This window comes from Cydia fagiglandana, chromosome Z (assembly GCF_963556715.1).
Source record: "Cydia fagiglandana chromosome Z, ilCydFagi1.1, whole genome shotgun sequence".
NCBI lineage: Eukaryota > Metazoa > Arthropoda > Insecta > Lepidoptera > Tortricidae > Cydia > Cydia fagiglandana.
The window spans coordinates 24,993,081-25,020,460 of NC_085959.1; the positions used below are offsets into that span (position 1 = coordinate 24,993,081).

Genomic DNA, 27,380 nt, shown 5'->3' on the forward strand with positions numbered 1-27,380 from the left:
CATTAAAAACTGTCGCATTTGATGAAGTGGAACTGCTGATGATGATCAGAACAGAACTCTTCAACGACGCATAGTACATGTTTGGTGATTTCGAATTTCGATTTTGACTTGGACTGGGACCCGGACTCATACCCGGATCCGGTTCGGACCCGGACTCGGACTCGGACCCGGACTCGGACCCGGACTCGGACCCGGACTCGGACTCGGACTCGGACCCGGACCCGGACCCGGACTTGGACCGGGACTCGGACCCGGACTCTGACTCAGAGATCCGGACCTTGACCCGGAAAACCATGATACCTAAACTAAATAAACCACTATGATTACCTACCATAAAATGTGGGTATGATGATGCCAAACCCCTCCCGCTCAAACTCCCGTACACCGCACCGCATGCGCCGTTAAGTGGGTTAGGTTAGATTTGAACTGCGATCCTCACAGAACCGAACAAAAGTGGGTTAGGTTTGGTTAGAACTGCAAGTCTTACAGAAACGAAATGCTACTAGAAAAGTGGGTTTGATTAGGTTCGAACTGCGATCCTCACAGAACCGAACTGCTATCAGAGAAGTGGGTTAGGTTAGGCTAGAACTACGACCCTTACGGAAACGAAATGCTACTAGAAAGTACTGGTTTTACCTCCTTTTCTACATAGTGCACCATCTACCATAATCTTTCACCGGGCCCCATAGAAGTCGGTTTTTTTTTCTTAAAAATTATATAATATTAAGTACTAAAGGTATATATGTATAAATATTTTTAAATAATAATAACAAAGAATATAATTAAATGTAACTAGGTATTAACGCACTATGTAATACCTAAGCGTGTACTTACGAGCCATGCATAGAAAGCAAGTTACGTTCTCGATAGCGTTTATGTCAGTGTCAAACTGGTGGTAGGCACATTGGTCTAAAACTGTTTGGGCTTGGGCTATATCACTTTAGGTCTGAAACGCATTTCCTGGATACGATTAGATTGAGCTTAGATATGTGCTACGACGAACGTCACGAGCGAAGCGAGGAGGAGTATGTTAGGAAAACCGCAACCAAAACACTGCGCCATAACTGACGTAATATATCGGCAATAGGTACTTTAAAAAAACTCAAATTCTTTTTCTGTCAGTTAAAATAAAAAAAGGTGGAGTTATGTATGGAACGCATACAGAGTTACTGTCTTTGAAATTTTCTTGCTTCATATCTTTCAAAGTTAAGGCAAAATGCGATGAGTCAGTAAGGGCCACTTGCACGATTTCACTAACAGGTCATTAAACCTGGAATTACCATGGTTACGAGTACAATTTGACACTGGGTTAACGATTTAACCGCTTGACCCTGGGTTAGTGGGATGGTGCAAGTGGCCCTAAGAGAATTATGCATTACCATTTACGCTATTTAAATGTCAATTTTAGGCGAAACGTGAAAATGGCACTTTGCACTTTATACTCGTAGTAACATACATATATAATAGACATACTACCTAAGTATATGTCATTGTATAGACATAAAGCGAAATAGTCGGCAAACTAAGTACCTACATAGTCTTAATGCCACTGGAGATGGAGAAGTTTAGGCAAAACGCGACTAAGTCATAAAACATCTTAGGCACGCGGAGATAAAACGAAAACCAATTTTATTTACTTAGGATTTTTCCTACAATTGTTTTGGTAATTGGAAAGCCTAGCGAATGTCTCTAAATTACTGTTTTTTTTAATGCAATTAGCTGTCATAAATCTGCTAAGCGAACTTTATTGCCACATGGTGTGTGGAAATGTTAACGCCTAACGAGTTAATTCCCGTAGTACGGTCTAGGAATTTAATTTCAGGACCATTTCGTAGCTTGTCACAGTGACAATAGTCCTATGAAGAAATTAAATTCTTTGACTGTACAATAACTTTAGTTTACTTTGTACTCTTGACTCTACATATAATACCTACATAATGTTTAAGTTACAAACTAGCAATGTTTGTTACATGCATAGATGCAATTTGCCCAGTCAGTACTGTGTAGAATTATAGGCCTTTATTTGGCGTCTATCGATGTTGCCTAGTAGATCATTAACCAAGGAATAAAATGGATACTTTCATCCGAGTTAAGCATGCACACTTCTTTTCATTTCGAAAACAGTAAATTTTTGACATTGCTACATGACTCGCCTCGACAATAATGTACTATCAATTATACATGGCGACCGGTCTGGCCTAGTGGGTAGTAACCCTGCCTGTGACTGTGAAGCCGATGTTCCAGGGTTCGAATCCTGGTAAGGGCGTTTATTTGTATAATGATACAGATATTTGTTCCTGAGTCATGGCTGTTTTCTATGTATTTACACTGAGAGAAAAATCATCAGCAGGAATTAAAAAACAGTTCTGTACTGGGGGAAAAAATGAAGTTTTAGTAATAATTATGGACGTTTCACTATTTCTGTAAAGTTTATTTATTTCTACAAACAGCTCAGTAATCCCAAATACAATTTCAACAAACAGATAATAGAAATTGCAAAAGTCAACTTGTTCCTATTAGTTAACTCTCCTTGTCCCCGGATTAAGTTTATTTTTGTAATTCTAAGTGTATTTTTGTTGTACTTTGAGAATGTTTTTTTTAAAATGGCATTCCAGTGAAAAAATTTGACTGAGCAATTTTCCGGTCCAAGCCACGCCACATTGGTATTTCTACGGGGATATTTTTTTGATATTTCATATATTGTTGCAATACTTAACATGAATATGTCCGGAGAAGAAAGTTTAAACGGAGCATTTTCCGTGAAAAGATATTAACGATTTAAGACTTTAGGTATTTACTTAAATCCTATTATTATTATCCTTTGGAAATTTATACAATACTTTTTATTTATTGATACTTTATCATACTGTAAAGTTTTTTCTGGCTGAGGAATTACTGCGGGGTCCACTACCTTTATTTAATTTACTACACTAACGTGGGTCGTGTACATAGCGTGCGCAGCAGTGGGGCTCCGGCCTATACTGTAAAACGTAATTCAAGACCAAAAAAAGTGAGACAATGTTGCCATTGCAATAATTTGTTTGTAAAATTGTAAATCCCTTTTGATAAATAATCACGCTAAGATAATTTATTCATTAGTAATTTTACTCCTACTATTTAAAAAAGTACTTTTATTTATTTATTTGTACATAAATACAAGACGCGCTAGTAAAAAAGTGGCAACATTTCTTACTTTTTTTGGTCTTGAATTACGTTTTGCAGTATAATAGACATGAAGTGTTCCATTACGGAGATAAGAGCTTGTCTTGTTACGTTAATTACTATACTAAGCGCCGTTTATATGCGTTTCGTGGTTATTATAGAATAAAAATGAGTATATTATACATTCAAAAGATAGGTATATGCCTCCAAACAAACTCCTTCCTCCTCCTCATCCTCATGCAATAAAGGCTAAAATGCAATGTGGGGTTGTGGGGTCGACAGAGGTCATGCTCCAACTAATAGAACTACGGAAGTACGACAAATTATCCGTGACACGATACGATCAGTAGGACTACGCAGTAGGAACACCTGGACCACGGACAAAGAACGTATTTTTAAATTATAAATAGAGTAGTCCGTTTAGTCACTTGAAATAAATTTAGATAGGTCAAAAGTATTCCGTTACTTCAAACAAAATTCCTTCAATAAACAATTTGGTGCTAGGAGATGGAACAGCCAATGGGCTTATTGACTATTACCACAACGCAAGGATAGATTAAATACATAAAAAGAGCAATAATAAAACCACAGCACCCCGTGTTCATTGTAGGTATATTTAATTGTAAAACTTTATCATCATTAGTTAGAATCATTCTGCTACAATCTGACTGTATCCAAGGTAAGATCACGACAAACGACTAAGATCGGATAATACCAGGTAAAATCGGGCTCCTTTGCGGTGATTTTAAATTATGTACCTATCTGATTTTACTTGGGGTCCGCGATAAACTAAATAGGCATCCGACAAAATGTCCTAATTTAAAATGTGAAACAACTTATCTTAAATTATAAAAAACCGAACCATATTTCAGAATCAGAATTGTTTATTGCACTCTTATTAGTATACTCATATTTTCTTTTTTTACTTTGTTTTTAATATATTTAATATTATTTTGCTCAGGTTATTTGTGAACATATTCCTTATAAACACTTTTTTAGTGTATTTTTTTTTACTTTTGACCAACATACTAGTACTTAATACTAGTACTTATTCAATTTATTTTATTATTTGATTTAGGCATGTAATTTCTTTTTAGAGCACCGTACAAAACTTTGTTCACGGTGCTCTTATGGGATCACTTCGGTCTTGTTTTGGTATAATATTTATCAAGTAGAATACGGAGGTTCTTTATAATTTTCGTATTTATACCTATAATAAAAAATTAACCCACAATTAACATATTTAAATTTTCAGTTTCTTTAATGTGAAGTGGTAGGTAGATAATTATGTACCTATATCGCCTGGCACCCAAAGCTTACAGTTGTTATCATGTCCACCCTGGCCAGTATTGGTTAGAAGGGGCTCAAGTGGCTGAAGCGGAAGACAATTTAACAAATTTTGATAGAGAACATGTGCAGGACATTGTAAATATTATGAAATTATTCTGTGACATGATAAAAACACTTTTTATGCGTTATGCCTAGTCCAATCGAGAAGTAGTCGAATTAAGACATGCCTCTTGCGTTTTTGTCCAAATGTGAATCTGGAACAGGGAGACTTAGGTCTCTTGCGTTTTTGTCCAAATGCGAAACTGGCACAGGGCGACTTAGGTCTCTTGCGTTTTTGTCCAAATGAGATTCTGGCACAGGGAGACTTAGGTCTCTTGTGTTATTATCTAAAAGCAATATTTTAATTTTATTCAGTAATCGTCAATACAACAATATACATATAAAAAAAAAAAGAAACACTAAAACTAACTATCTATAACTAGTTATCTAAAAGTGAATCTCGCACAGTGGAACTTGAACTTATCGCCTATTCCACCTATCCCTACCATCTATTTCTACTGATAGTGATACATGGAATCGAGTCGTCCATCTAATCTAATCATCTGGAATTTATTCTGTTTTATTTTTTGCAAACTATAATATTATTTATAGACGTGCTACGATTTTCCAAGAACTGTGTTAGATGATTAAAATGCCCGGATCGACGGGAGAATAAATGCACTTTTCCTAGTGCTTAATTAAATATCGACTATTTTATCGACATCCATACCATTTTTCAATCAAAGGAAATTTATGATTTATGTGACTATGAATTGTAACGAAATATGGCGGTGTATAAAAATGTACACTTTTAATAAATAAATTTGTCTGAATATTAGTAAGCCAGTGCTTCAAAACGTTTGAGTCTTCTCGTCTTCAAACTATTTAAGGAATATACAAATTACAGCTATCAAATATATAAATATCTACAATTTATAGTATATAAATATTTATAAATAATAAAAAATGACGATGAATAAAAATTACTATAATGGTAAGTACCTAAGTAAAAAAAAACCTAAAATTACAAAAGTCAACGTATAAAAACGTCCCTGTCACGGCATGTAATCTTTGAATAAAAAGTTAACGTTGTTATATCACATAAAAGTACAATTAATGTATATACTTAGTTAAAACAAAAACTTGTCAAGCGATTCTTTTCGCCATCAACACAGAAGAAAAATGATACGCGCAGAGGATTTTGGAAAATGGAAAAATAATACGAAAACGTAGAAGCAAGATTGAGTAAGTAAGTATACTAAACTAATAGTCTGTACCTATTCGTTTGCAATTTTTCATTACACAATATTATAGATTATATAAATAGTGCTTGTGTAAGTTCGCCCTCCCACGTGTATTTATTTAAGTATTTATTACAGAGGAAAAATCAAATCAAGACTCTGGGGCTTCTAAAACGCCGTTTTATGCAGCCTACACACAACATAAAGACGAACTTTACGAGCATGAGAAATGGAAAAGTATTCTAGATCCTCAATTTTACTCCATTGAAATCGTACAGTCAACAACAGAGCTATGAATACAGGCAAAGTGTCAAAAATATATATACAGTACTTTATTGCCTGTACATTAAGGTCGTGTATACATATTTTTGGCACTTTGCCTGTATTAATAGCTCTGTTGTTGACTGTACTCTAAAAGAGGGGTTGCCTTGCATCAAATCGGGTAGTTCTGATTATTTGATATGTTCTATGTGATGAAGTGGTTATGGCAAATCCAAGTTTTCGACCTCGGAAACCGTCCGGGTCATTGTCAAATTTTTGAAACACCACAAAATTTTCAGACTTTTTTCAGTTTCTGCCAATTTTTACCAACAAGGACCTATTTTACGGCAAATGTCACTATGGATACTTTAAAGAAGACTAAATTTGCAACAAAATGAAAGTAATTTGGTTACCATAGACCAAATAGTTTCTAAAATACAGCTATACTAATGTTAGCAAAATTCCCTAAAAAAACATTTTTTGAGTTTAGTGGTGTCTGTTCAGCATTTTGTCTACTGAAGGTGTGTTGTGTTTTAACTTTTATGTATAAATAAGGTATCTACTATTTATAGGAACAGAAAAAACAAGACAACAAAAATCTGTGTCATCAGATTTATATTCAAACCGCTATAATAGTCCGGGGTGTTCACGACAAATGATGGAATATATGGAATATCGTGATGAAGTCGCCAGAACTGTTTAAGTATTTTTATTTTCTTTTACACACACCATGTGGGGTACCAAATGAAAAGGCTTTGTGAGTAGATCACAAATACATATATAACAATACATTATATTAAAATGGTACAGTACATTTTCAATACTAGGTGTAACTAATTATTAGAAAACGTTCAAAAATTTCACAATCCACAGTTAACTTCGAACTGCTCTAAATTGCAAATGGCTGAATAGATTAGTCCAAAATACATACCAAAAGATTGTGAATATACTCTGTTCTCGTAATTCTCGTTTTAAATGTTTATGCAGCGCATCTCGACTTGATGTTAATTTGTTAAGTCTTTTTATATTTGGAAACAATGCTGACCGTAAATCGTCAACATTTGTCAGATTCTCCAAAGAATTTTTAGAAGTATACAATAATACATATAACAAATTGTTCACTACGTTTTTCTTCCTCGTTTAATGTTTCCGAGCTCCCAAATTCAGTGAGTAGGTGAGTTGCAATGTTTAGCAAAAGTAGACCATGTTGATGCTTTTGTCAGTCCAGAAAAAGAATCGTATCGCAACCTGTTATTGCATGATGCGCCAATAAAGTTTTTCTGATTGTGTCGTTAATTCCGGGACAATCTCGTGCACTGGATGATATTTCGGTTTTTTTTTTGGCGTTCCCGAATTCACCCATACTTCTTGTGGCAGTTTTTTGTAAAAGTGTATCGGAAGGAGCAATATATCGGTGTCCCGGCTATTTATAATAAGTCTTTGAAAATCTGATATTTTAAAGCCAATTCTATGCAATACGAATCGCGTGTCTGCTTCTTCGTGATTCGAGCGTAAATGCCCAACGTTTCTGGACTGTTGTAAATACTTCTGTAGGATCGGAAAATTCACCTGCTGTCACTAACTCTTGATGTACGTTTTTATTAGTATCACTAAAAGCTTCAACCAGGGATTCAACTAGCGTTAGACAAAGAAAATATGATTCTCTCTGTATATTTTCGAAGAGACACTCCTAGGCCAAACTATTAACATATTATAAACAACCTAATCTGAGCTGAGAAACGAATAAAGGACATCTCTCTCTCTCTCTCTTCCTAGGTATAGCTGGGGATTGCAAAGTTGTAGTGCCAAAATTCCAACGTAGTCAGAAGGCCTTCTTTGTACGTGACCATTAGGGTGGTTCAAAAATTTTTTTTTTTTATTTTCCGACCGGCCACCCCCTTATTTTGTTACACTTATTATGCTTATAAAATACACCAAGTTTCGTAATTTTATCTCAACTACAAGGGGGTGCTCAAACACCTTGAAAATTTTGTATGTTGTATGAAAACTAAATAAAACAAGTATGTATTATTCAGAATTTTATTTAAGTATCTGTTTTTACATTATTTGCACATGTGATTAATAAGTTTTTAAGTAGAAAAACATTTTTATTTCTATTTTTTATAATTTTTCCAAAGTGAGATTTTTAGAATTTCACCTAAAAAAATCTTAAAAAATAGAAATAAAAATGGTTTTTCACCAAATAACTTTTAAATCACACTTTTAAATAATGTGAAAACTACTACTTACATAAAACTCAAAAAATAATAAGTTGATTTTTTTGGATTTCATACAACTTTGAAAATTTTCAAAGTGTTTGAGCACCCCCTTGTAGTTGAAATAAGATTACAAAACTTGGCATATTTAGTCAACAGAACAAGTGTAACAAAATGAGAGGGTGCCGCTTATTCTAGCTAGAGTTTGAATTTTTCCCATACAAACGTGAACCACCCTAGTGACCATACCATCGCAGCCTGCTCTCCTGCATTTTATCGGCAATGTTGCGTACGCCCTGGCTTCCTCGTACGTACTCGTTACGGATTCTGTCGAGCCTGGTAACGCCGCACATCCACCTCAGCATCTTCATCTCGGCAACTTGGATGGTAAGCACGTGTCTTTGAGTCGTTGCCCACGTCACAATAAAGGACATAAATTATTCAATAATAATAATGTCAGAAAGCATTAAAATAGAATTACAAAACGAGTAACGTTTGACGAGCGTGGGTATCTTAAACGAGCAATTCTTGTAGGTATATTAATCGATCTACCTAGTTAGGTCTTATCTGTGGGAATCTGTTTTCCGAGCAAAGCTCGGTCTCTCAGATGTTGTATATTATACGAGTATATGTCCATTTATTTGACACGCCCTTCAGCCCAAACGGCTGGACGGTTTTTGACATATATATGAGGTGTGGTTGAATTCGTGAAAATGGTGGTAGTGATAGACTATATAAATTTTGAAAATAGCGCCCGCTAATGAAAAAACCGGCCAAGTGCGAGTCGGACTCGCAAACGAAGGGTTCCGTACCATTATAGCAACCAACGTTGCTAACTTCGGTCAAAAATCACGTTTGTTGTATGGGAGCCCCACTTAAATCTTTACTTTATTCTGTTTTTAGTATTTGTTGTTATAGCGGCAACAGAAATACATCATCTGTGAAAATTTCAACTGTCATGGTTCGTGAGATACAGCCTGGTGATAGACGGACGGACGGACGGACGGACGGACAGCGGAGTCTTAATAATAGGGTCTCGTTTTACCCTTTGGGTACGGAACCCTAAAAAGGGAGGGGGATTGTTTTTTTTTCACTGGGTGTACTAATATGGGTACCAAATGAAAGCTAGGAAAAATACCATTTTATAAATATATGTAAACTGCCGGGTTTTTTGTTTGTTTTAATAATAGTTGCAGTTTAATGTAACAGAAAATTATAATTTTTTTCAACTTGTACTTTTCTTATTTTTTGATATATCTGGTTAATAATTTTTGAACATTATATAGGAGCATTCCATGAAATTGTCTACCGTTGTCCCGTACAAACGCGAAGTTTCTGAAAATTGAAAGGTTTAAGAGTTTCTTTTCTATGACAAATGGTCAAAAATATGCACAGAAAAATAATCGCCTGCTTTAAATGCCGAGAAAAAAGTCGCAACACAGGAAATAGAATGCGTTTGTACGGGACAGCCCGTGGAATGCTCCTATAGAGGATATTCACAGTGATTTGGTATATATTTTGGACTAATATATTCAGCCATTTGTAATTTAGAGCTGTTCGAAGTCAACTGTGGATTGTGAAATTTTTGAACGTTTTCTGATAATTAGTTAGACCTAGTATTGAAAATATACTGTACCATTTTAATTAAATGTATTGTTATATACGTATTTGTGATCCACTCACAAAACCCTTTCATATGGTACCCCGCATGGTATGTTTAAAAGAAAATAAAAATTAAGTTTGTACTGGCGACTTTATGACGTTACAGCAACTACCCCCACCACTTTCGCGTTTGTTACCTCTCACATATTTGTTTTCAGGGCATTGTTGGGGCACGTTGATTGTATCGAATCGATACCATATTCACCCATATCCGAGACGACATGAACTAGAACTAACCTAAAGCCTGTGCCACCGCTGTACTATTTGTTCTAACTGTAACATCACAGAGGTTCCATGTGCTTTTCGAACGTGGCTTGAATGGGCGCAAAATCGTTACAAATTGCATCTTTAAATTTGCGTAGAGCCAGAAACACTTAATTTTTTTTGTTATTCCTCTCACAAGTGTGTTCTCTCCAGCGAATTATGGTCTCGTCAGGAGCGTGCGTGCCAGTGTACATAAATCTATTTCCTTTAACTAATTAAATAAATAATTATCAAACTCGTGGATTCTCACGGTCGTAATCGTAAAATAAGAGCATCAGTTCTATATAGATACTTTTCTCATAACTTACAAACCTCTTTCATACAGGTACCTAATCATATATGCTTATCGCAATTATAAACAACCGCTATCTGACATTGACTCAAGTAAATCAGTGTCAATCTTTGAAATTACATTAAGACGAATTAATTTACTATCATTATCGAGTGTGTACCTGTCGTCTGTCCCTTCTGTTAATCGTTTTTCCAGATTGCTATTATTGCTATTCGCGATTTTGTCCATTTCACTTTTTCTCGATAGCTTCCTTTTCCGAAAGCATTTCTAACCATAGGTCATCATCATCATCATCATCATCTCAGCCATAAGACGTCCACTGCTGAACATAGGCCTCCCCCTTGGACCTCCATTCGTACCGGTTGGAAGCCACCCGCATCCAGCGTCTTCCGGCGGCTTTAACAAGGTCGTCCGTCCATCTTGTGGGTGGACGTCCTACGCTGCGTTTGCTAGTCCGTGGTCTCCACTCGAGCACTTTTCGACCCCATCGGCCATCTTCTCTGCGCGCAATGTGGCCTGCCCATTGCCACTTCAGCTTGCTAATCCGGTGAGCTATGTCGGTGACTTTAGTTATTTTCCCATTATTTTAATTTTGCTTTAGCTTATTTTCTGATAGGTTTTCTAACCATTGGCATAATTTCCCACTTTTTTTCCCAAAACTTTATTTCTCTACTAGGTTTTCTAACCATTCGCAAAATTTCTCACTTTCTTTACTTCCAAAAGCTTATTGCAATTACAGCAAACGCTGCACTAGCTAAAATCAAATCGCCGCCATCCATGATCGCTGGTGAAAACGCAACTGGCTCGCTCGCCCAACTGTTCGTCAATCTTTTGTTCTAAACAATTGTTCGTTTTTTCATTTAAGTGAAAACAGATGTTGTCTGTTTCGTGCGAACATAGACCGAACAGCAAACATTTGCTCAGAGCAAAATGTTTGCTCAGAACACAAAGTGAAAACGCAGCTATATAATACATCAAGCATATGCGAGATGCTCGACTTCGGTATTCAAACACAAAGCAATAGTACAAGAATCTAACTAAATGCGAAGGCCGAAGGCTGAGCTCTGCGTAGGACCGATTCGAAGATCCGAAGCGTCCGACAGACGCGCGCCTCCCGTAACTTTTCCAAGTATTTTAAAGTACAAGTGTCTAAATCGCAAGATTCAAAGGCTGAAGTCGCATTGGGCCGAAAGCCCGAAGCATCCAGGAGGTCAGTTCTAAACACAGGTAATTAATACAAGTGTCTAAATGCGAAGGCCGAGCTCCGCGTAGGGCCGAAGGCCCAAAGCCTGCAAGATGTCAGTGGTTAAACACCGAACTGACAGCCTGGACGCTTCGGGCCTTCGGCCCTACGCGGAGCTCGGCCTTCGGCCTACGCATTTAGACACTTATACTATTGTTCTGTGTTTAAGTACTAACATCCTGGACGCTTCGGGCCTTCGGGCTACGCGGAGCTCGGCCTTTGGCCTTCACATTTAGACACTTTTACTATTGCTGTGTGCTAAAGCACTGACATTTTGCTAAACCTCGGCCTTCGGCCTTCGCACTTAGACACTTGTACTATTGTTCTGTGTTTAAGCACAGACATCCTGGACGCTTCGGGCCTTCGGCCCTACGCGGAGCTCGAGCTTCGGCCTTCGCATTAGCTGTCCACACCACGTTTCACGTCAACCATAGCGGGTGTGTCCCTGATACAGCCTGTCTCCATTTTTTTTAGTAATATTCCGAATTCCATATTTACATAATATGTTGTTGAAAGTTTTTTCGGCCACCACAAACAAATTTGTCTCAGAATTAATGATATATTGAATATGTAGTAAAAATTACAAGGGTTGTGAAACTATAAGGGTTCCTATAGGGTAGTTGAATACGGTATCCTAAAAACAGGCAAACAACCTCTGTAAAATATAACGATGCGAGCGGTACGGCTACCATCAGTTTGGCATTGACATAAACGCTACCGTGGGCGTGAGCGTAATTTACTTTCTATGCATCTCGCTCGTACTGACATATTAGTGCGAAAGAGATATATAGGAAGTAAATTACGTTCTCGATAGCGTTTATTATGTCAATGCCAAACTGATGGTAGCCGCACGGAACACTAAATACCTCGAGCTATCTCGGGCTTGGCCACTTTATTTTTTCTGTATGTATGTTAGGTACCTCATAACTCTGTCATTGGTTAAAAGATTTGGAATTTTTTTTTGTTTGAAAGTATATAGCTCCAAGTTGGTCCCGTTTTTATCAAATCCCGGTCCATGGGATCCATGAGGACCTCCTCGAATCTCAGGCATACGGCATACATTTAGCGATGTTCGTGTTTTCATCAATAAAGCAAGTATTTCCGTTCAGAAAAAGTGCCATTTAATGAAATGGAAATGCTGATGATGATCAAAACGGAACTTGTTACGATGCATAGTTCACTTTGACGAATTGTCCTCTTTACAAAACTTTTTTGTAATTTGCAAGCCAGTCTTTGGCCTTTGCATTTACAAATACCAAAAAATTTGATTCCCAAACACATCCTTGGCTAATATTTCCGGTAGCAAGACATTCTCGCAGCATTCGAAGGATTCTCCTTCGTGGCGGGCTCTATAAAGAGAATCTTTCTTGTTACGTAGGGCCGGGAGTTTGTCTACTCTACGTAGGTAGTCTTCGGTCATATATTGTGTCATTTCTTGATCCCGGTCTTGACCCGTCTCCCACCAGTTTCTATCAACTAACAATCAATGAATAGATACATTTTTATGGCAAGTATGAAAATAAAATAGATACACGTCCACAAACGTAAGTTTCCTCTATCTCTACTCTCTATATAATACTTAATTGCTAATATAAATAAAGCCACTCCTCTTCTCGCTGTGCTCACAAAATTTAATTGATTTTTACTCATTTTTACATGAAATAAATATTTCGGAATTCAAGATTTACTAGTTTAGACAGTAAAAGCTTTTTTTTGTGGAAATGTCTTTTGCTGCCAGGGTACTTTGCCAACGTCAAGTTTTGTAGGGACATCCTGAGGAGGGCACCTATGATTTAGCCCAAAATTTGGATTGGAATTTAGAGAAATCTGTACTGAACATGATAGCTTAAATAAATATACATATTACATTAACAATAAACACATACTTACATATAGGTATCTATATAGATACCTACATACAAAAATCATGAAATATTCAGATTAATATCTTTATTGCACAAAATATAATACAACAATGTACAAATGGTTTTATCGAGGAAATATGCTAACAGTTTTACTACATTGGGTTCAGAACTAGCCAGAAGAGATTTTACATTACAGGAAAGGGAGACTGAATTTGAGCAAGAGATCGCAAAAGCAAAGACGGTTTAACGGACATTCAAAAAAGATACATGCGTTCAATTGTGCCTACGCCATAACCATATTGGCATTCCGGATTACCTTTAACCTTTATCTTGAATATAAACTCCGGAGAACATACAACATACATGACCTAGCCTAACGCGAATCAGACTGCTCGTTACTTTGTTTTTAAGCTTGATAAAACCAAGGCTTGGAATATTTTTTTTGCTGAATTTTAAAAAACTGTAATTTATTAGTAGTTTTTATTAGTTAGAAGTAACCCAAATATCAGACCAATCAGAAAGCAGGTTTGCCGAGAAGACTGCATCCAAGTCCTTACTAGATATGAGCGCCGATAGGCATTTAGCCGACGGCGGCGCGCCGGTCAAAATCGGTCGGCGGCGGCGGCGAATCGGCGGCGTGGCCTTGACTAATGAAACACCTTTGATTAATGAAAAAAGGATTTAAACCAAAATTTGACCGAAAAAACATGTTTTTGCTGTAAGAAAGTTATAAAATATGTGCAATTTTTCAACAAACCGATTTATGTCAAAAATGAGGTCCAAGGCCGAGTTCCACCTAACACTGAAGACCTAACTCCGACGCCTTTCCGTGCGAGGCCAGAAGCTGAGCTGCAGGTAAGTACAGCTTGGCAAAAAAGAGTAGAAATTAAAAAGTGGCAACACTGTAGTGTCGTCCCTTTCAAACCAATTTATATAAGAAAACGGGACGACACTACAGTGTTGCCACTTTTTAATTTCTACTCTTTTTTGCCAGGCTGTATGCTAGGGTGGGCCGATTTTGTAACCAAACTAATGTTTTGTACTTAATAATTACTTATTTATTTTATATTGTCTGCACGTTAGTCCTAAGATATACCTACTATAAAAATTGTATTCTCAAGTAAGCGAATTTTGTAAATTCTTTTTGAGAATAAAGTTCTTAAACCATAAACCATATTTTGTATGGAAGAAAATAAATATTCAAAACTCATATCGTAATAGGTATCAAAAGTTGCGTAATAATGCGTAGATTACAGTTCTAGCAAAAATAATCAAAACAGGTATTATTTTTAGCCCTCTACCAGCCGACGAAGAAAAAAAAATAGGGCAAAATTAAAAAAAAAAATTAAAAATATTGGATGGCTCTTATTTATTAAAATTATTATAATATAACATAAATAGACCATTAACTAACCTAATTCAGTGGTATTTAGCTCTTAATTTTCACTAAAATCATATAATATAACACCCCAACAGTTCATATAAAATACAATTATCACTTTATCGCATGAATATACGAGAAGGATCGTTAATATATACAATATATTTTTAGTTTATATTGATTATGAAAGTAGAACTGCTTAAATATGATAAAACCAGTTTTTGGCATTTTTATTATGCATTTTTACAATTATTCCTATTTTTGTAAACTTAGGCAAAAGTTGCGTTTTATGCCAATTCAGGCATATTACGATGTGCTTTTTCTCATTGGTTTGCTATAAACAGTCTATATTTTTATGATCTATTTTATTTTATTGTTCACTAATGGGCCTAGAATAGGATTCACATACAAATTTGGGCGTCTGCCATATATTAAAAAGTTTTTTTCCGAAAAACGCATTTTACGAGTACTTTTTCGACTTCAGAAAAAAATGTTTAGGAGTGTAATTGACGAACGTTAAAATCATGTCGGATGCTTAAGGCATTGCTTTCTTCAAACAAAAAATAAAAATGAAAAAAAATATATTGAAATTTTATTTAAAAAAATATATTTAATTTTTACACTTAATCGTTGGTAGAGGGCTCAAAGTAAATAGCTAGATTTTTTAAATTATTTTTCTCGTTATCTACATAAAATTACGCATCTTTTAGGTGGTATTACATTGCTTATTTCCAATATTTACTCAAACGGCCCACCCTACTGTATGCAGCTTAGAATTGAACGCCAAGTGTGAGCTTGGCTGACGGTCGAATGCCCGGAACGCCGATTACGGTGCGCTTCTGTGCGAGGCCGAAGGCCAAGCTGCAAGAGAGCAGAGCTTGGAATTGAACTATTGATCCAGTGTAAGCAAGTCTGAGGGCCGATAAAGGCCGAGGCCATCACACACACACATCACATTAACGCTTTAAAGACCTGGAGCTTTCCTGCAGGTGCATTCGTGCGAGGCCAAAGGCCGTGCTGCAGTGGAGCTAAGATCGGAGAAGAACCAATGACCAATCATTTTGAAAGCAAGGCCGAAAGTTAGGCTCCTAACAGGGCCGAAAACTTGGAGGTTCAGATAGCGTCTTACTCCTATGCGAGGTATGCGAGGCCAAAGATTGGGCTTCAAGAGAGCAAAGCTTGAAATTTGAACAATGGCCAAGCTTAAATGAGACCCGATTCCGTTTTCGACGCCCTTCCGTGCGAAGCTAACGGCCGGACCTTTGGGCGTTAAAACGCTTAATATCTGAAATTAACCCCTTTTTATACCTTTTAAAGACATTCAAACCATGCTTGCAATTATTAACTTCGCGGTGAATGAGGATGAGCTAGCCAGCTGTCGAAATTAGTCATTTCGTTGCCCTAACACTAGTAGCGTGGTTACCAAACAGAAAAGTTTGAATTTACCATCAATATTTTTGAATTATATGGACCTAAAATACCTTTTGAATGTTTTTAAGCTATTCAGACTGGCGCCGTTAAAGATCTAAACTAGATAAACATATATTTTCTGATTCTGAAAGCAGTAGAATCTAACAAGGTCACGCCGATGCCACGCTGATAGCGCAGCGTCGGCGGCGGCGGCGCGAAAATTTTGTCGGCGGCGGCGGCGCGCCGGCGCGGCGCTCATATCTAGTCCTTACTAAACATTGGAAGAAGTTCCTATTACCATTTGTAGCCGCCTCGTTTTCAGCTTCATCCGCTTTTTGATTACTTACCATGTGACTTGGAATCCATGATAACTATACTTCATTTTTGATAGAGTTACAGGTGATGGCTTGGATCGAGCCGAGAAACGTTTTCCATTATTGTATATTTAACTGCAGTTAAAATGGCTTACGCATTCTCCGGTGAAGATAGAGCAAACTGAAGATTAGATTTTGGTTTTCTGACATGACACATGAACAAGAGGAAGATTTCGTCCTCTGAAAGACTAGAGCAGAGCTCTTAGAAGGAGACAAGTCTAAACGATGGCCATCTAGCCAAAGACCTAGAAAAGCGAGCTAATTGTTTATGTAATGGAATGGGCTACATTAACGACGTTACGTACAGCCCTGTGGTAGACCTCTCCAAACAAGTTTTGGATTATCATGCATATTAAGTGATGATGACGATGCAGACATCCTCCCTGATATGCGGCTAAACAAATGCATAGGTGTTATGCAAAATTCTTTGCGGTTTTTTACGTACGTGAAATATAGCATCTTTGCTTTTTGCAAAAATGATGGAATCTCTGAAAGAAATACATTGTCGGACTCTATGTTATGAATCGCTGTCGAAATGGGTAACAAAATTTCTTTTGTAACTTAAGACCACAAATAATCAGATAAAATTGTTTGTTTAATATTACGATCAACATGAGCTTGTATTAGCCCTTTTGTAATAGCCAGAGCTTCTAAAGCTTCTCGATTTTCGATAAGTGATTTGAAGGTCGCAATAGTGTATTGACTCCCATATTTTTCTTTCTATAATTCTTCAAATACCGCAAGGTATACGTGTCTCCTATTATTAATACGTTTTATGACATTTTTGCATTGGATGAAAAATTATTAGCAGTCTGTTTTCATTATATCGCCAAATAATAAATTCAATCCGTGTGCCGCACATCCAATGCAAACGAAGTGGTTACAGTGAACTTGAATTTGGTCCCATGCTGCTCGCATATTGCTGGCATTGTCTGTCTGCAATGTACTCGCCTGTTTCTCTTTGTACGCCAGGATACTCGTAAATGCAGCTCCAGAAAATTGGTTCAAGAGTTATTATAATAAAGTTACCAACCCCTCTGCCTCGGACATTTGTCCGTTCGTCTGAAATCAAACCTAGCGATGATGACTTTTTAATTTTTCGTCCATATCATTCTTAATAATGCAATGTAATGCGTTACTCATTGCCTATTTCGACGGGGGCTTGTAATCACTTCAGTACTTGTTTTCGGAGCTGCAAATTGGCATACCAGTTGCATAAGCAGCACGGGCTGAGGCTGCATCTATTTGCTCATGTAACGTTATCGTGTCCATGTTTTAAACGGTTATTAATCAAGTTTAATATATTAAAACATAGGTACCTAAAAAAATATTTAGTTATAAACGTCCGTATTTTAAACGTAAAATAGTTTACACCTACTCGGTTCGTATCAATTGGTAGTTTTTTTTACATCCATGACTCTCGCGGGAATAATATTAGCCTTAGGCCTTAGTCATTTAGTGCTCCTGCATATTTGCATAAAATCTTTTTCGAGCAAGTGTGATGAAGACCGAGGATGATAAAGATAAGTCCAAACATCGGCGGCTTGTGGCATTTAGGTAGTATTTGACGTTTCTGACAGACTAGTGATGTAATCGTGTTTTACAAGTAGGTAATTAGAAAAAATATTTTTTAACATTTAATACTTATATGACATTTGTGATATACAATAAATATTTGTTCTAAATAGTTAGAAGTTATTCTACGTCTTCTATCTGTGAAAATCCACTTGGTGTACGATTTGATGATATAATCATCTTTCAACTTCGACTGGCGTGATGGGTAAAAAAGGCATTCTTCTGTAATGTTGCTGCGTTATTTTGACATTTTTGTTTGTGTTTTCTATGATTTCTACTTCTTTGTTTTGTAATTAATGAGTTATTGATATTTTTTAATATAGATATCTTGGATTTTTTCATACTACATGAGACTTTGGTTTGTCTATAACACTATGCACTTTACACGACATGATTAGAGTATGTTTAAGTACAAAGTTGGCTTGCCAGAGTGTAAATATGGAAATTCACAGAAACCATCCATTACTCAGGAACAACTAGTATGAAGATGAAGAGCTTTAATTGCAATAACATTTATCATTGCACTCGATGTCCATGAAAATTGTTTACATATCGTTGCTTATCATGAATAGTGACACAAAACAAAATGAAATGCCATTCGATTTTAAATCTTACCAGTAAAAGATAGAATATTAAATGCAATAGCATTTCATTTTGAGTTGTGCCACTGTTAATGATAAGCGTCGATATATTATATTCTATAATTTTGTGGTAGGTGGCACAAATATAATATACGATTGATAAATTTCCAAATATAATTATTTGCAGCCCGTGGTCAAGGAAGGATTCCTGATGAAGCAAACGCGCAGCTTCCAGCGTTGGCAACGACGGTACTTCAAGCTGCGTGGACGGACCATTTATTATGCTAAGGAAAAAGACGTAAGTAGATACGCCAAACCCCAAGTTAGAGGACAACGCATAATAGATGGTTCCATACCTTCATACAAAACAAATGAAGCAACAAAGAACCGTACAAGTATAACTGGGCAGTTTGAAAAAATTCCAAAACCTTCCAAGGACGAGCGGGTGGTTCCGTACCAAACCCAAACATTCCTTAGTCGAATTTGAATTTGATGTTTTGTTTCGGAATATATTATAAAGTACTAAATTATTAAGATGTCCAAGCAAAGGCCAGATTTTATATACCAACTTTGCGTTGGGTGTCGAAGAGTCCTGTCAGGGCAGTCTATGGTTGCTAGAATATTGTAATACTTAGTCGTTTCATTAATACTAATCTGTTATACGTCATCAATTCCTTAAATTGCTTTGAAGTGAAGTAGCCGTTTTCCCTCCAATAATCATATTACCAATTATTTTACCAAATCAAAAGTCGCCAGTTGTCAGTCGTTTTCTGTTAATTAATGTTCGAACGTTTGTTCGTTTGTCTAACTATGAGGTCCATAATGTCGTCAAAAAACTCGCGGAAAACTGTCAGAGGAGACGTGTCTCTGTCCAGTATAAAATGTCCTGTCGTCGGTCCTGGTGTCGGTGTCTTCACGATGTCCTTTGAATGTCTTGTAGTCACAGTGCCAGTCAAAAGTCATGTGGTCAATTGGGAGCATTTGTCGTATTGTCTGGTCAGCTTCTTCATCTTCGTTCTCGAGCCACGGTACAACTTCTGTAGGTAAGTTTGGAAGCAAAACAGGTGCTTCCAAATTTACATCGATTGATGGCTCACTAGGCAACTCGCCCTCTTCGTCTTCCTCGTCGCTTTCGCCTTCCTTGCACTACTCTTCAAAGATCTCGTCAGCCTTTTTTTGTACCACAATCTTTAATAAAAGTACTCGCTTAGGTGGTCATAAAACCCTGTTCAACTTTTAAGTTTTAAATAATACGATTTAACAAATGAACAGTAAGGCGATTAGGGTGTGTATTAATTTACCCACCCTACACGAAATAAAATGCCATTCCCTTCCCTTCAAATCCCAAAAATCTTTAACTCTAAATATTTAACCTCATTAAGACGAAGTAACCAACGATTCCCTTCACGGCTATCTAGTACAATTTTTATCTCTATAATCCGAACACTGAAAATTGACTTCTATAAATGAAAAAATTGAAGTAAATATTATTTTGTCACCTCTATATATTAAAATTATTTATCAACAAACCTCTGTAACTCTAAGTAAAAATTAAACTCTAATTAAAGGGTATGTATAAATTAAATTAGGTACCTCTCTAAATAATACGAATTTTTCATGCGTTTTACGTCCGTAACTCGAAGCCAATGCCCTCAGCCTGACGTCTGACTCTGTTTAAATACGTCCCACTGCTGGGCACAGGCCTCCTCTCAAGCACGAGAGGGTTTGGGCTATAAATAAAAAATACCGTGTAATATTTTCTCTGTCTAAAGCGATTCTTGTCAGACTATGAATGTGCATCTAGGAGATTATTTTTCTCTCCATTAGTCGAAGCCAAAAAGTTCACCTGATAACAGCTCTACTACGTACTTACGTAAAACAGTGAGCTATGTACTTGCCTTATAATATGATATGACGTAAGATATGTCTATAAGGTGAATAGTTCACCCTGTCCGACCTCTGGTAAGTATGTATGATGTTACTGATGTAGTCACTTGGTTGTATTAAAACAGCAACGAAAACAGCTTGATTTCGATTTAAAACAGTTGCAATTACTTATTTAGCAGTGTACGAGTATATCAACAATATGGACTGGGTAATAGAAGTACATAAGGTGCCTATACCCTTTGTAAGGCAGAGGGAATATATTTCCCACCTGAATTTGAACTTTATTTTAAAGTGATTCAATTTAACATAATTTTTCATCTCTCCTGTTCGGAAAGTTTGCCTTTCATAAGTTGATAACCGGATGGAAAATTACATTTCCCACCCTAGGGTGGAAAGTAATTTTTTTTTAATTTTTACTTCGAGCAACGGCTAACAGCAATATATGCCATATTATAAACTCTCATATCAGCTTCCGCATGACTGAAATTGGCGCCGTTTACATTTTCAAGTGATTCGAGTGACTTATACCTAGTGACCTATATATCTGTTAATAATTTGTTCTAAAGAATTATACTTACCAATAATAAACATACATTTCTCGTGTTTGACTTTCCTCATAGTCGAAATGAAAAGTAGAGTGTTTAACTCGGGTAAAAGTAATCATCTTACCCTCGAACTATTGGCGCTCTCTCTTCGTTCGAGCGCCAAAATATCTCGGGTGAAATGGTTCACTTTCCACCCTTGGTTAATAATCTACTATTTGAACTCTTATGCCTTATAAAGGGTTAAAGTTTCATTGTCATGTTAGCCATAGTGTTTAAATATGTCGTTATGAAATATGTAAAGAGGTAGCACGGGAGGGCCGGGACGCGGGATTGGCACTCACGGCTGGGGTGCGAGTGTGAGAGCGTGCACCTGCCCTCCCTAGACCGCTCGGCGCCGCCGCCCGCCACCTCCTTGGCCGCTCGAAAGGCCTCGCCTGCGGTCACAGCATTTTCAGCCAGTCGCGCTTCACGCGTGAGACTCGTCGTACGCGGCTTTACGCTGGTCGTCTCGGCGGCATATTTAATCATTCAGTCAAAATCATTACTGGCACCTATTTTGTTTTATTTAGTCCTTTACAATTTCGATATCTGTGGGTCTGTTACCCTTAATACTTGACCTTTAGAATCAATTTCACTGACCTGGTTCTGTTTTCGATCCATTAATTCATTTTTTGTGCTATAAGACCAAATTTCATGTCATGAATTGGATAAAAAGTGGGTAAGCAATATTATTAACTTATGTAAATTAATTACTCAATGTAATTGAAAGTACCATTTGCATTATAAAAACTTGCTCACTTTAGTGTTGCCTTTGCGATTGTTTTAAACGTTGTTTTTATTATTTTAGACTAGGGTTCCGCAAAGCTTTTTAAGTGTTTTAATTGTTAGTTTTTTAGGGTTTCGTTTATTGTCCGTCCGTCCGTCTGTCTGTGAAGACCCATATCGGGAACGCGTGGAGGTATTGTGTTGAAATTAAAACCATATATGTACTTACTCAAATCTATAGTCCCTTGAAGCTGTGAAAAATCAAACTTATAAGACAACGTAAAATAAGATACAGTCGTTTATGCCGCTAAAAACGTAAATTCGACACTCTCAAGAGAATCAAAATTTATAGGGTATTTCCCGTTCACCTAGAACTATGGAATTTGGTCAGTAATATCAACGTAAACTACAAATACAGGGAAAAATCTGACTATTAATTTGTAAAAAATAAAAATAAGTTATATTTGTACGGATTCGAATTTAGGCGCGTCCCACTCTCACTTGTACGGTTTTTTTTGTTCTCGTGCCTAGCATTCCATTTTATTAGAGGCAGATACGAGTAATTAAGTGGTATATTAATATCGTTTGTAATTGTTAAGCCCCGTTGGAACAGGTTTTATGCTTAAATAATATTCCCTGTATATAGAAATTCCCATAGAACTTTCACACATATCCGTTCAAGTTTGATTCATTTGCTGCAGTAAAGGACAATACTTAGAACATGAGTTAACCTTGACCAGATGCTTCATGCTACCCCTTTCCAGCTTATAGCAGAGTTAGGCTAAAGGATGTGTAGGTATAATTAGTTATTTACGATACAAGTGCAGAGAGTAGGAAATTCGCAACAAGTGGTGATAAATTAAAACACGACCGAACGAAGGGTGTGTTTTAAATCGACTCGAGTTGCGAATTACCTATTCGCACGTGTATCGTACATACCTATGGCCCTTTAAATTTTTGACATAGGCACGGAAAGCGCTTACCTATTGCCACACTAGTGCGGAAAAGCAGCACCATATGTAGGTACTGTGAAGATACAAAACGTATTCGCGTGAAGTAAAAGTAAATCAAATACATAAAAACACCAAACAAACTTCGGGATATGGCTAAGTACATTTAAGGAAACTGAAGGGCATAGTTTGCATAACAGTATAATTATAATTAGAGATAAACCAAGAAAAGTCAGAGGCCCTACCGCGAACCACGTTCCCTGTCACACGTACGAATTTACAAGTGCGATACGAAGCAACACGAAGAACGTCGTTCGCAGTAGACCCGCTGCATCGATTTTCATAGCACACGCAGTGCAAGTGTTATTTTAATCGTCTAAAATCTTCTTCACTTGGTCTAACTTTAATAGCGTTAATTGTAACAAGGTTATTATATTTAAATCCATCAAACAATTAAAAACTATAACGTATCAATGATTTTTCGCGTATCGATCGTCCGAGATAGTGGATACCGACTTGAGTTTAGGAGCAAATGTATAAACTCATACTAAACACTAATCAATATGTAAACAGACCCTAAGGCAAGTGTACACGCTCGTAGGGGCCTGATCATTATCAGATAAAAATAAATTATTGATTATCTCCAAAATGGAGTTAATTAGAATACTTACCGGTTTTTTTAGAAAGATATTAAGCTCAGGAAAGCAGCCTTCAAATTCACGGATTAAAAAAAACACCATGTACGAGTATAAGTATTTTCAACGAACGAATACTGCTGATTTGTTATTTAATTTAAATACCTACGTACGTCACTATACAGCCATTTAATTTTGTAAGGCGCTCGCTGTTGAGATTTGTATGGCACCTTTTTGACACTGTATGACTGTATGAACATTTTATGGCAATATACGTCTGTATATGCACTGTCGATATTTCTTTCAAAATTGTCAAACCAACAAAAACATTATTTGCCAAACAGAAAAAACATTTATAGACGGGTTTCACCTGAAACCTGAGTCGAAACGTCTATAAATAAAGGTAATAAAATAAATTCTCGATAGACCCGTCTATAAATGTGTTCAAAACGCGAAAGTCATCGTCTAAACTAAAGTGTTGGTTCTCTAAAACTTTGCTTTGGTAATTGGTACCAACTTTGAATGTAATTAGGTACCCAGATAGTTATTAATTTTTAGGGTTCCGTACCCAAAGGGTAAAGCGGGACCCTATTACTAACACTTCGCTGTCCGTCCGGCCTTCCGCCTGTCACCAGGCTGTATCTCACGAACCGTGATAGCTAGACAGTTGAAATTTTCTCAGATGATGTATTTCTGTTGCCGCTATAACAACAAATACTAAAAACAGAATAAAATAAAGATTTAAGTGGGGCTCCCATACAACAAACGTGATTTTTGACCAAAGTTAAGCAACGTCGGGCGGGGTCAGTACTTGGATGGGTGACCGTTTTTTTTTTGCCGTTTTTTGCATTATGGTACGGAACGCTTCGTGCGCGAGTCCGACTCGCACTTGCCCGGTTTTTTTAATTATTAGGTAAATTACTTTTTGGCAGTAATTTGCTTTTCGTCGGGATCGGGACATGGACAAGAATAGGGGTTGGGTATAAAACAATTATTTTATGCTTTTCATCGGGTTGGTTTTTTAAAAGCGGGATCTTAAAAGAAAGTCTATATCTTCTCCTTTCTCGTGTTATCTTTTGTCACTTCTCATGGGAGCCTGGGGTCCGCTTGATCATTTATTCCAAAAAAATACGCACTACTAGTACACTAGTAAATAAAATTAATTCATTTTAGCTTTATCTTTTCAATTATTTTATAAAAACTGTGTTCTAATTTTGTTAAATTGGCTATCAGACACTTATTTGAGTTGTTGCAATACAAGTAGATAATGACTAGGGTAAACCCTCCAGTGAATGAACATCCCCCAGTGAATGAACAAAATCACGTTTTTTGTCTAAAATAATAAATATAGCAATTTCTTCCACTTGTCTTATTTTTAGAGCACCGTACAAAACTTTGTTCACGGTGCTCTTATGGGATCACTTCGGTCTTGCAAATCGGTTAAATGCGTTTTTCTCAAAGACCGTTTGATGTAGGTACCTGAAATTTGGAATAGTTATGGCAAGTACCATCACTAACACTGTGAATAAGTCGAAACTGCTTATTTCTGATTTTAGGGGGAAATTTAGGGGTTAAGAGGGGTAGGCTGAATTTTATTTTCAATTGTAAGAATCGTGTGAGGTACCATTAGAAAGCTTGCAAAAAATTGAGTCGATGGACTGATTTTGACTTCATTTTAGAATGCAATAGTTTCGATAAAAAATGCATTTAAAGTTGCAAGTTTTCATACAAAAATTTTCACCTCTGTCCTGGCGATTTTCGGGAAAACTATAGCTAACAGGCAGCTGACCAGTCAATATCCAACTAAAACGAGTATGGAGACGGCGGGAAAATTATCAGGTTAACTCTAACTTTATTAGTTTTTAAACTGCAGCCTGATCTTTGGTTGCTTAGGGCTAGCTAACTGATGCTTACACTGGTCATTCATATTAAGAAGTCGTTTTAGTTAGAAAGATCCTTACTTAAAACTTTGACATTGAAATTTATGACCTATGTCTTTGATACAAAGTTTAATTCTACTTACTTACTTTTGTGAGATATATCATTTTTTTCTGAATAGCCTACTATAAGTATGAGAGAGTAAAAGATCTGCAAAATGCAACCTTATTATAAAGCAAATAAGTTTAAATTTCGAACGGGCTTTCCAACCAATGGACTATCGCAGTGTGCTCAGTAAGAATCATATTTATTATTGGAGTTTATCAGTTCAAATTTAAATTAAGAATTCCGTTCTTCACTGTCGTTGTGTTTTTTTTTCACATTAGAGCATATAGAGTTAGTAAAGCGAATAGAGATAATAAAGTCATTCAATATTTATTAACAGCTATGGCGTCATCTACCTATAGATTTTACTGAGAGTATCTGATTCGTCGAAACAGTACCTATTCCTTTTCATTAAGTACCATTACATTTATGTATTAATTGTATAAAGTATGTATATTTTTGAACCGATCGGTGAGAGCAGCAATTAGATACTGTTCTGTGACGAAAAAAAAATTAAAATTCACAATTCACAGTTTTTGGAAACAAAGGTAAAGTTGACGAAATATAAAGTAAGCCGATCTTGATCAAACTTGTTTGAGTGACAAAAATGACAGTTAAGATTTGGTACTCATGAATTCCAGTTCTACTAAAACATATTTTCTTTTAAAAACTGATGTACAATAAGTCCAAAATTGTCCGGTAAGTTAGGTTTATATTCAAATTATACGCAATTCTTTGTAGCAACTCCGCCAAGTGGACGGAAACAGGTACTGGACGGCAACCTGACGCAGTTATCCTACTTGTACTAAAACTTAGACATTTATTATTAGGTACTTATTTCTGTGACTTATATGAAACATTGATTAATACTTTACGTTAATTATATTTTGAGTCAGAAACAAGCCTAACGTCAAAAACCGAGAAATGCCGAATCACAGACTTAATTGTAATATTATTCCTTTTTGAGTCGTGCCTGCCCAGTCTACAAGTTTAAAATACAACAATTGCGACTATATCAAAGATTATGAGGTTGTATGTATACCCAGTATTTTTGACGGATTAAGTTTTTCATGATCGAAGTTGCCTGTCAACTCTGACGTATATTAAATGGTCAACTATTTTGGTGTTTGAAAAAATCAATAATTGGCAAAGTGCCGTGGCAGAAAAAGCCATTCTCACAAAAAAAGAATCAATAATAATGAGAATGTTCAGACAAGTGGAAGAATATCATACTTCAATATGTTATGGATGCTAGTAAGATGTAAAAACAACAGTTTACGAAATGGTTTGTACAAATTACAGAGAAATTCATAATAATTTGTTTCTACTAGAAATGTGCCTTCACCAAACGTTTTAGATAAACGGTATTAGGCCTATATTATATAAACGTTCTTGATTTCGAATGGCCGAAATGGGACTTACGATTTTTCCTCTTTTCACCTCCAAGATGAGGTTGATTGTTAGTGTTAGAAAGCTGTAATTTGGTATGGATATACAATCAACCCGACAAGGTGGTAAATAAAATCTTTAATCTCTAAAAAATATATCTAAGGTAGAAGCTTTGTAACTTCTACATTACCTATACTAGCCCAGAGGACTTTAATAAAAGTCCAAACTCCAAGGTCCCAGAGCTCCCAGACATTACCTTCTTATTTCCTAGTCAATAAAATGTACTTATGGGATAAATTAGTATTAGTATCCAAACTTAAAACCACCTAGGGATGTGTCGTACGGTGCTCTGAACACCGTAGTCTTGACT

The 27,380-nt window shown here is 36.4% G+C and overlaps 1 protein-coding gene across 1 annotated transcript in view; it reads left to right on the forward strand.

Annotated features, from left to right (window-relative positions):
- Window positions 1-27,380, forward strand: part of LOC134679408 (diacylglycerol kinase eta) — a 113,346-nt gene that overhangs the window by 6,130 nt on the left and 79,836 nt on the right. The window contains exon 2 of the mRNA XM_063538303.1: window positions 19,044-19,154. Within this exon, the coding sequence (XP_063394373.1) occupies window positions 19,044-19,154 (111 nt within the window). The remainder of the gene's footprint in view (window positions 1-19,043; window positions 19,155-27,380) is intronic.